The 11,813-nt window shown below is 43.8% G+C and overlaps 1 protein-coding gene across 2 annotated transcripts in view; it reads left to right on the forward strand.

Annotated features, from left to right (window-relative positions):
• Nucleotides 1-5,903, forward strand: part of PPM1D (protein phosphatase, Mg2+/Mn2+ dependent 1D) — a 37,592-nt gene extending 31,689 nt beyond the window's left edge. For both annotated transcript variants that reach the window (XM_039324967.1, XM_039324966.1), the window contains exon 6: nt 4,981-5,903. In XM_039324967.1, the coding sequence (XP_039180901.1) occupies nt 4,981-5,541 (561 nt within the window). In that variant the 3' untranslated portion in view covers nt 5,542-5,903. The remainder of the gene's footprint in view (nt 1-4,980) is intronic.
• Nucleotides 5,904-11,813: the final 5,910 nt, after the last annotated feature.

The raw sequence follows: 11,813 nt of genomic DNA on the forward strand, positions 1-11,813 counted from the left end.
TTTCTCCTTAGTTCTACGTTGCTTCTCTCCTTGATGAGTTTCCATCCATTGCTTTTTGTCCTGCCTTCACTTAGATGGGACAAGTTTTGCTTCTCATCCAAGAAGCTTCATCAGTTATGAGGGCGTGCGCACGTGTGTGTGTGTGTAAGTATAGGTACTGATAGGCAGAACACAATATACCTACTGCAGTGATGGCGAACCTTTTAGAGACCAAGTGCCCGAAAACCAGCCCGTCCCCGTCCCACCTGCTCCACCCTTTGCCCCCGCTCCTCCCACCCACCCACAGGGCCACTCACTGCCTCCATGGCCCACTGCAGTTCGCCAGGCGGCCCAGCACACCATGGCTACACCCTCCACCTGCCCTCTGCAGCATCAACTGCATTTGACAGAGCGCGAGAGTGGAGTTTTGTCCCCACCACCCGTCTGCAATGTCCTTGGCTGCACTGCTCTGTGTGGGCTGCGCCCGGGGGCGACTCTCCTACAGGGGGGCTGCTGGTGAGGAGGGAGCCGCAAGGGGAGGCGGGGCTGGGATGACAGCACACGTGCCCACAGAGAGGGCTCTGAGTTCCACCTCTGGCACGCGTGCCATAGGTTCGCCACCACTGGCCTACTGTATTTCCCCAGAAATAAGATCTATCCCAAAAATAAACCCTCGCTTGATTTTGACATATGCGCCAAATATAAGCCCTACCCAAAAAATAAGCCCTAGTTAAGACCCGCCCACTCCTTCCCACAGTCTGCTTGTACAAGGTGGGGTGAGGCTCACACATAAAAATCAAGCTAGGGCAGGGGTGGGGGGGATGGAGCTGCCTCACACGCCCTGCACCTGCTTACCTTAGGACTGCCGCAGCTAGGCCTCCCATGCCCAGCACCTGTCGCGCCTCTACCCAACTTCTTTTGCGACCAGATGCCACATGGTGCATTGCGCTGTTGCCACCATTCGCTGCAGGACCCCGCATGGCGCTGGTTCCGCTGCTGACGGCAGGAGGCCAGGTGATGCATGGTGCCGTTGCCGCCACTTGCGGCAGGAGGTTGCGTGGCGCTGGTTCCGCCACTCATAGCTGGATGCCATGTGGCACGTCATGCCGGTGCTACCGCTTGCAGCCAGAGGCCGCATGACACATTGCACTGGCTGCAGAAGTCGAGCAGTGGCACAACAGGTGCTGTGGTCTGGGAGGCCTGGCTACGGCGGACCTAACTTAAGCGGGTAAGACATGCCCCCAAAATAAGACCTGTTGCCTCTTTTGGAAGTAAAAAAAAATACTTAGCACTTAGACTTATATACTGCTTCACCGTGGTTTTTACAGCACTCTCTAAGCGGTTTACAGAGTCAGCTTATTTGCCCCCAACAATCTGAGTCCTCATTTTTCCTACCTCAGAAGGACGGAAGGCTGAATCAACCTTGAGGCGGTCAGGATCAAACTCCTGGCAGTGGGCAGAGTCAGCCTGCAATACCACATTTTAACCACTGCTCCACCCTGACAAGGAAAGACGGAAGGGAGGGAGGGAGGAAGGAAGGGGAAAAGGGAGGGAGAAAAAGAAAGAAGGGAAAGAGGGAAGGAAGGAAGAATAACAATAGCACTTAGACTTATATACTGCTTCATAGTGCTTTAACAGTACTCTCTAAGTGGTTTACAGAGTCAGCTTATTTGTCCCCAACAATCTGGGTCCTCATTTTACCTACCTCGGAAGGACGGAAGGCTGAGCCAACCTTGAGCCGGTCAGGATCGAACTGCTGGCAGCCGGCAGTCAGCAGAAGTAGCCTGCAGTACTGTGTTGTACTCTTATGGCCATTCTTCATACTTATGATCACTGAAGCATCCCCATGGTGACGTGGTCAAAGTTCGGACACTTGGCAGCTGACTCCTAATTATGACGGTTGCAATGTAACTGCCTTTTGCGACCTTCTGACAGACAAAGTCAATGGGGAAGCCCGATTCACTTAACAACCATGTTACTAATGTAACTGTCATGTGTCTGACTAATGAAACACTTCAAAGAATTTTCAGGCATGGTTTAACCTAAAAAAACCTTTATTAGTGTAGAGACGTGTCAGCATGGCATGATGGATGCCAAGATCTGAATTTCCCTTCCCTTTGCACATAACATTCCAGGCATTTCCCCTCCCCTATTTTGGGGTCATGATTCACATCTTCCAATCAACTTGGAGGGCAAAGATTCACTTCCCTTCATTTTCCCGGGCTTTCCTTACTATCTCCTCCCTTTTCTCTGTCATCTGAACTAACTCTAAAAATACCAGACAGTTCTGCATATTTTGTCAAAGCAAGAATATTCAATATTAGCAGCATTGACCGTAACAACTGCAGTGATTCATTGAACAACCATAGGAAGAAGGGTGGTAAAATGAGGCAAAACTCACTTAACAAATTTACACACTTTAAACCTGAAAGTACACTAAAGCAGAAGCTTGTCCACCCCAAGGATAAAACACCCAGACACAAACTGAGCAACGTGATATATGCAGTACGATGCAGTGAGATGTGTGCAGATCTGTACATTGGGGAAACAAAACAACCTCTTTCACAAGCGCATGGCACAACATAGGAGAACAAACCCATCAGGACAAGGTTCAGAAGACCATCTGCATTTGAAAGACGAAGGCCGCTCTTTCAAAGACAGCAAAGTCCACATTCTGGACAGAGAGGACCGCTGGTTCGAAAGAGGGGTCAAAGAGGCCATCTGTGTCAATGTGTCCAACACACTTTCCTCCTGCTATTTTCCCCACACAACAACCCTGTGAGGTGGGTTGGGGTGAGAGAGAGGGACTTGCCCAATGTCACCCACTGGCTTTCATGTCTCACACCATCTCTTGATGATTGGCCCAAAGTTACCCAGATGGCTTTCATGGCTTAAGGCGGGACTAGAATTCACCGTCTCCTGGTGATTGGCCCAAGTCACCCAGTTGGCTTTCATGGCTTAAGGCGGGACTAGAACTCACCGTCTCCTAGTGATTGGCCCAAGTCACCCAGATGGCTTTCATGGCTTAAAGCGGGACTAGAACTCACCGTCTCCTGGTGATTGGCCGAAGTCACCCAGATGGCTTTCATGGCTTAAGGCGGGACTAGAACTCACCGTCTCCTGGTGATTGGCCCAAGTCACCCAGATGGCTTTCATGGCTTAAGGCGGGACTAGAACTCACTGTCTCCTGGTGATTGGCCCAAGTCACCCAGATGGCTTTCATGGCTTAAGGCGGGACTAGAACTCACCGTCTCCTGGTGATTGGTTGTAAAAGGTACAACTCATTTAACATCTGTCTGGCTTAGCAACGGAAATTTTGGCTCAGTATGTGGATCGTGCCATTTTGATTGCATAAGGATTCATGTTGGAGAAGCGAAAAGTGCTGGCCAGTATGAACTCATTTACCAAATAGATCTCTCTCAGTCAGTTGCAGCCCTTTCCCATTTGATTTCTTCAAAAAATATTTGGAGATTGAAATACTCAGAATTACCAGCGAGGCAGGCTGAAGGAATTCTGGATTTGCATGTTGTTGTTTTTTTAAATGGTTGGGGGAAAGGTCAATTTAGTGCAAAGTAATGAATTTATATAAACTTCCTGGGATCACCTCCCAATTTTTTTTAACAAAAGTAAATTATTAAACAGAACGGAAGATACCTATTTTCATAATACTTAATATGTTTTGCCTGGAATGTGCCCTATTAGAGAATATAAATAGAAGGTCTATTTTTCTTACTTTATTACCTTTTTTGATTTCTCTATTAAGAATTCTGTCATAAAGTCTGTTTCACAATTCTGGCAGTTGCAATCCCAGCACGTCTGAATGGGTTTGACAAGGCAAATTATGGGGATGTGGGTGACAGTAAGATTTACAACTGTGATTAAGGTTGTTCTTAAGGGGAAAAAAGAAGTATTACACAATAGAATAACTGGATTGGAAAGATCATGTAGTCCAGTGGTTCTCAACCTGTGGGTCGGGTCCCCATTTGGGGTCGAACGACCATTTCATGGGGGTCGCCAAACGGGCTGTCCGCCATTTTTCCCCCCTTTTCTTTGGCCATGCCCCTGGCACCCGGTGATGTATAAGTGGTTGGGGGTCACCACAACATGGGGACCTGTATTATGGGGTGGCGGCATTAGAAAGGTTGAGAACCACTGATCTAGTCCAACCCCCTGCTCAGGTAGGAAACCCTATACTAGGGGTGTCAAACTTCCAGCCTGCAGGCCGGACACATCTCTGGAAGCCACACCCACCCCATTGCCGGCAATGGCAAAACCGTTGCAAGTTTGACATGTCTGCCCTATACCACTTCAGACAAACGACTGTCCAATCTCTTCTTAAAAACCTCCAGTGTTGGAGCATTCACCGCTTCTGGAGGCAGGTTGTTCCACTGGTTAATTGTTCTCACTGTCAGGAAGTTTCTCCTTAGTTCTAGGTTGCTTCTCTCCTTGATGAGTTTCCATCCGTTGCTTCTTGTCCTGCCTTCAGGTACTTTGGAGAATAGGATGACCCCTTCTTTTTTTGTGGCAGTTTCTCAGATATTGGAAGACTGCTGTCATGTCACCCCTAGTCTTTTTTACTAGACTAGACATACCCAATTCTTGCAACTGTTCTTCATATATATTTAGCCTCCAGCCCCCTAATCATCTTTGATTAGGGTTTTTGGTGGTTTTCTGGCAGACATTTTATGACCCAACTAGTTGACGTCATCAGTTCCAGGATGGACAGAGCCACAATCTGGACAATAGTTTCTGACATGGGTGGCACCCTGCCCCAGAATTTATGCTGTCCATCCGCAGTTGCTAGGACCGCTGCATGTAGGCAGGCTACATACCTGCCTTCACATGCTTTGGAGAATAGGTTGGCCCTGTCTTCCCTGCGACAGATATTGGAACGCTGCTATCGTATCACCCCCCCTGGTCCTTCTTTTCTTTAAACTGAAAGGAATTTTTGAAATTGAAAACTGTAATTCTTCATTATTATTATTTTTTAAATCCCATTAGGTCGTAGAAGATGACGTGTGGCCCCGGTTCAGTGCCTCGGAAGGCCTCCCTTTATTCTCCTGTAGCAATGCCACCGTGTCGGGCGGACTTCCGGAGCAACTTGACGAGCTGACGAAGGACAATGATGGTTTAGGCGCAAGTTGCTCGAGAGAGGTGGTGCCGCCGGACGAGAAGGGCAGCAATGCGCTTGGACTGTGGGCACATGACTCGTACGGTCAAAACCCACCGGGGACTCTGTCTCCCTCCAACGCCAGGAATGCAGGTCCAGACCCCAAATCCGTCAAGATCTCCCCGAGTGATGCGCCCAAAGTACAGGAACCGGAGAGGACTCCGCCGGTGGCCAGCTTCAAAAGGACATTGGAAGAATCCAACTCGGGGCCTCTGGTAAAGAAACCTAAACGCGGCCTGAGCCAAAACCTTGGGGGGCAGCCCGAAAGCCCCTCTTCCACCTCCCAGCATAAAAACACCAACAGGCTGGCCATCCGCCGAAGCGTACGTGGACAGAAAAAGTTGGGGAGCCCCTTGTTCCATCAACCTAGGAAAGCTCTGTGTGTTTGCTGAAGCTTCTCTCTCTCGTCCAGAATTCCACCCACATCTGGAGATTTGCAGATTAATTTGAAGCTGCGATTCTGTTCTCTACTCACAATTTTTTTAAACTCCCCCCCCCATCATTATTATTTTTTAATGTCGAAGAAGGTGGGTGAATTCAGACACAGCTTTATCCCAACCTTTGAACCACCCCCCCCCCCGTAATATAACTTTGTAGACTTTCTTAGGAGATTAAAGAGGTTGCTGTAATATAATATGTGTGTGTGTGTGTGTGTGTGTGTGTGTGTCTTTGGTTATTCGGGTTTTATTCGGGTTTTCTCCCACGTAAAATTGGAAGTGTCTTGGCGACGTTTCGATGAAGTCCCATTCGTCATCTTCAGGCTGGTGTTTTCGGCTTCGTGCTTCTGGGAGGAAATATACGTTCCTTGCTCCTAGAAGCACGAAGCCGAAAACACCACCTGAAGATGACGAATGGGACTTCGTCGAAACATTGCCAAGACACTTCCAATTTTACGTGGGAGAAAACCGAATAACCAAAGACCTACATACAAACAACCCGCGAAAACCTCAGATATATATAATATATATATATATATATATATATATATATATATTATATAATATATATATATATATATTATATAGTATATTCAGTAAAAAAAAAAAGCGATCACCAGGAAATAAAACACCAAGGTTTTAATAAATAAATCAAGCTTTCGATGGCTAACATCTGCCATCATCATCAGGATACAAGCCAGCTAGTGAGGAAACCTGCTTATAAGCATAGCCACACCTAAACTCTACGCATGGACCTTGTAATAGGTCCAAGCCAACTAATCCTTACTTCACTTACAGCCTTCAGTGATTCTTTCTTTTAGCTCTTACTTACATCCACCTAGCCATTGAAAGGTTACAAGGTCCATGCGTAGAGTTTAGGTGTGGCTATGCTTATAAGCAGGTTTCCTCACTAGCTGGCTTGTATCCTGATGATGATGGCAGATGTTAGCCATCGAAAGCTTGATTTTATTTATTAAAACCTTGGTGTTTTATTTCCTGGTGATCGCTTCCTTTTTTACTGAAATGTATGTACCCAGGAATCGCTATTCTTCAATTTTTAAAAGACTATATATATAGTCTTTTAAAATACTAAAAATGCGAATCCTGGGCATTATGCTAACAAATAAAAGAAAAAACGAACACCAGGATATAATAAACCAGTCTGTTTAATATAAACAAGCCTGTGGTTAAGAAGAGTCACTAAGCTTTCGTCGGCCAAAAAACTGCCTTCGCGATGTCGGCCAAAAAACTGCCTTCGCGATCTGCTATTCTAACTCTGATGACGCCGGCAGTTTTTTGGCCAGATGAAAGCTTAGTGACTCTTCTTAACCACAAGCTTGTTTATATTAAACAGGCTGGTTTATTATATCCTGGTGTTCGTTGCGTAAATTTATATCCCTTCATACAACTTGTAATCTCCTTTCCTGAGTTCTTGCATTTATTGTTACAACAAAGGTAAAAATAACAAAACAATATAAAACTTGCCTTTGGATGCTGGGTTGTTGTTGTTGTTGTTTTTAAATGGTTGGGGAGGGGGTTAATTTAGTACAAAGTAAATGAATTTGTAAAAACTTTCTGTGATGACCTTATACCTTTTTAACAAAAGTAAATTATTAAACAGAACGGAAGATAACGTATTTTCGTAGTCCTTAATAAAAATTTTGCCTGGAATGTGCCCTATTAGAGAATATAATAGAAGGTCTATATTCTTCCTTTTTATTAACTTTTAGATTTCTCTATTCAGAATGAAATGTACGCTGAAAAGATGTCAAGCCTTTATAACAATTTTATGCTGGGTTCTGTATTTTAATTAAATTAATTAAGATGCTATGCTGTACTTAGGTCTAGCTGTATTTGCATTTGGTTTTTGACCGTTTGTTAAGACGAAGGGCCAGTATTTTAGCTAAAAAAAAGTTTTTCTCCATCACGTGGGCTCCCAATTTCTGGGGGCTGCTTTTTGAAGTTCTCTTTTGGTGATATACTTGGAATTATGATATACATTCCTTTATGGACGCATGAGACATTTTACTATTCCAACCATTGATGGCATATTTAACGTTTTTAAGTTATTGGGATAGTTTTCTAGTTTTTCTTTGCATATGTTGTCGTTGTATACCTACAATAAAAGAAAATGGCTAAAAACCTGCTTGGTGCTTTCTGGTTTTTTTTTTGTTTGTTTGTTTTTTAAACTATTTTTAAACATAGCTGCAGCCCAGGTTTCCCATAACCGGTTTTTTTTGAAAGAAATTATTTCTGTAATATACAAAAAATAAAAAAAAACTTCAACACTGTAAAGCCAATCTGTCTCTGTCTGTCTGTCTGTTTATCTATCCCAGTGATGGCGAACCTTTTAGAGACCAAGTGCCCAAAAACTGCCCCTGCCCTGCCTGCCTACAGGGCCACTCACCGCCTCCACGGCCCGCCACAGATTGCCCAGGTGACCCAGCAGCTCCATGGTGGCCACGCCCTCCGCATTCCATGCATCATCTCTGTGCAACGGGGCATGAGGGCGGAGTCTTGCCCCACTGCCTGGCTGCCATGTGCTTGGCTGTGCTGCTCCACGTGGTCCACGCCCGGGGGCAACTCTCCTCCAGAGGGGATGCTGGTGAGGTGGGGGCTTTGGGGAAAGGCGGGGCTGGGGCGACAGCACGCATGCCCACAGAGGGCTCTGAGTGCCGCCTCTGGCACGTGTGACAGGTTCGCCATCACTTATCTATCTATCTATTGCAGTGGTTCTCAACCTTTTTAATGCCGCGACCTCCAACCGGTCGTAAGTCGAGGACTACTCAACCGGTCGTAAGTCGAGGACTACTCAACTGGTGCAGCACCGTTTGCAAAATGGGACTTTTGGCGGGCTCAGCAGGGCAGCCTGGATAATTCCTATTGGCTTTTGAAAGCCAATAGAATTAGACTCTATTCAAGAGAGCCTATTCTATTGGCTTTCAAAAGCCAATAGAATAAAAGGAAGTAGCACAGCTAAGGAAAAGGGGAAAAAAATGGCGGACTGCGTTGTTTGGCGACCCCCGTGAAATGGTCGTTCGACCCCAAATGGGGTCCCGACCCACAGGTTGAGAACCATTGATCTATTGTCTATTTATCTCTCATTATTCATCCATTCGTCCGTCCGTCTGTCTGTCTATCTCACAGGTCGGCAACCTGCGGCTCCGGAGCCGCATGCGGCTCTTTGAGCCTTCCCCTGTGGCTCCCAGCCTCCTCTGCCTTTGCAGAGAAAGACAGAGACAGAGAGAGGCAATTGCACTTCCCTGCTTCTGTGTGTGTGTGTGTGTGTGTGTGTGTGTGTGTGTGTGTGTGTGTGTGTTTTGTGTGTGTGTGTGTGTGTGTATATGTGTAAAAGAGAGTGCACTCACAGTGTTCTCCGAGGAGCTGAAAAGCTTTCTGGGCGGAGCTCCTCCCTTTGCTGCGTCTCTGAAGGAAGCAGGAAGCAGGAAGGGCAGGAGAAAACTAGCTAGCCCAGCTAGGCTGACTCAGGAATTCTGGGAGTTGAAGTCCATGAGTCATAAAAGAGACGAGGTTGCTTGTTGGACAACAGCTTGAAGCTTGCCAGGTGAGCAGCAGATAGGAGGGAGGGGAGAAAGAAAGAGAGAGAGAGAAAGAGAGAGAGAGGGAGGGAGAGAGAGAGAGGAAAGAGAGAGAGAGAGAGAGAGAAGAAAGAAAGAGAGCGGGGGAAGAGGAGTGGCAGACCAAGGGCAGATAGAGAGGGAGGGAGGGAGAGAGAGAGAGAGAGACCTTTTAGACATCTAAAATGAAGATAACACTGCATATATCCTTTTTTTACCTGTGTGTGTATGTGTGTGTGTGTGTGTGTGTATACACATACACACACAAACACACACACACCTATAATAAAGGTAAAAAAGGATATATGCAATGTTATCTTCATTTTAGATATCAAAAGGGTTTTGCGGCTCCCGGTGTTTTGTTTTTGGTGGGAAACGGGTCCAAGTGGCTCTTTAAGTGTTTTGGGTTGCCTACCCCTGGTCTATCTTCTATCAATCTCTGTCTGTCTCTGTAAATTGCTTGGACAGGGCTGTAAAGCACTGTGAAGCAGTATATAAGTATAAATGCTATTGCTATTGCTTACACAAAATACTTTTTTTTTTCAGGATCTTCTCTGCTCCTTTCCACCATGAGTTTCATTAGGAACCATCCGTATTCATTCTTTTTTTTTTTTAAACAAGTTTTATTGGTTTTTTCATTTTACAAACAAGTGCTTAAGAAACAACGTGGTGGCAGGGCAATCAATTGTCCACAAAACAAAGTCATACTCATAAAGTTCAGATTAAATCATTAAAAAACCCCTCTCTTTTCCCTCTAATAACATATTATATTCAAATTGATATATTTCAATACAACTAAATCAATCATAACAATCCTCAATAACCTTTCATCTAAATAGATCCACAAATCCAAATCCTGTGTGAAGCTTAACTATTTCAATTACTATATTCCATATTTCTAATCTAAGTACATAGTTAACACTTCAGGAGTCTCCCCATTACCTTTTTCCTTAACATATTCAATAAACATTTTATTAATATCATTTCTTCTTTTTCCTTATTCTTCTTCTATTACAAAGTGACTATCAATTCTAATATAAAAACAAAATATTAGTTCAAATCAGAAAAGAAAAAGAAAGAAGAAAAAACAAAGACAAAACAAACAAAAAAGAAAAAATACCTTTCTATTTCTATTATACTTTATAATCTAACAACCAATCCCTCAGTATCTGTATCACATTTCTTTAACCTCCTCCCAAAGTTACTATATCCAAAACATATTAATATATAGACAAACATCTTATTATTAAGTTCAGACTTTTAATTAATTTTTATTCAATCTAACATCTTATTTAACTGTCTTAAGCCATAAATCAATCCATATCTAGTAAGCCTTTTAAACCCATTACATAAAACCTTAAGTCACACTTTTAAATCTTATTCTAGCTTTCCTTTTATGCCAAACAGGTTTCCATAACAACGCCACTATATCAATAAACAAGTCACTTTTTATGTCTTGTAGTATCCTTTGAATCAAACAGAGACGTCCTCTTTTCTGTTTTAGAGACCTAGCTCCTTTGTAAGTAATCCCTTGTTGTTTTGAAAAGTCAAATCTCCATGTTTGAAACTGTTGAATGGTCGGCTCAATTATGTTCAACTTTGTAGCTAATAGTTGTTTATCCAAGCTACCATAGTTTTCAGTTCGTTTGCTTGTCTGTCCATTTCTGTTGGTTTTAGGGTTGTAAGTGGTTTAATTGCAGTCCTTTTTAATTCCTCGGAGATCTCATCAGCATGCGTATGAAGTAGAATGGAATCTTCTTTACCTTTAGTTAATCCCGTTTCTGTTGTTTCTTGGTCCTTAGAGTGCTCAGACAAAGTCTGGGGGTCAATTTGTAAATTCAGAGCAGAGTTTCTGTTTTTTATTTCCATAGTAAATTCTTTTATTTGCAAACGTATTTCATCAGTAGCTTCATAAAGTTTTTCCAGTATAAGTTTATAGTCAAGTTGAACCAAGGGTTGCTCCATTTGAAAAATAATTAGAAACAGTCTGTATCATTTAGTAGAGGCTGTATTCAGGGAACATTTAATCAGTGTCCACCCCCACCAGTACAGCTGTTAATTTTCTTTGTATTTTTCCTTTTATGGTAATCTGAAAGTCAAGGTCAGTCTAATTCTCAGAAAAAAGAGAAAGTTGCAATTTTAACTTTTTCCACAAGGTGTCCTCAGTAAAATGTAAAATCTGAGACCAGGAGTCTCATAAACAAGATCAGGAAACACAGGAAAAAAGGAGAATTCAAGTCCAATAGTAGATTCAATATTCACAAAATTTTCCAAGACCCCAAAGTGAAGAAGAAAAAAATAGAAAAAAAATCACTTTACATTAATTCAGTCCATTTAAGCTTCTTTTTCCCACACTCACAAACACCGCTTTCTTAGAGTAGGGAAATCATTTCAAAAGTGCTCTTTATAGGCACAAAAGAAAAAAGAAACCCAAGAGAGGGAGAGAAAAAAAAGTCTCACCCGGCTCAGCCACAGAACTTAGATGTTCTTCTGACTTCTGGTTACAGCGGCAAGGTGAACAGCCATTTTACTGGCTGTTCTTTCCACCGTCGGCCCAAAGGAGCAATCTTGGTCCGTGGAAGAAGCTGCCACTCTCCCACGGACGATGAGGACCTCCTCAGCGGTAGCCGCCCCTCCAAGGTGGCTTTT

This window comes from Crotalus tigris, unplaced genomic scaffold (assembly GCF_016545835.1).
Source record: "Crotalus tigris isolate CLP2741 ecotype Arizona unplaced genomic scaffold, ASM1654583v1 scf7180000024312.61873, whole genome shotgun sequence".
NCBI classification, from domain to species: Eukaryota; Metazoa; Chordata; class Lepidosauria; order Squamata; family Viperidae; genus Crotalus; species Crotalus tigris.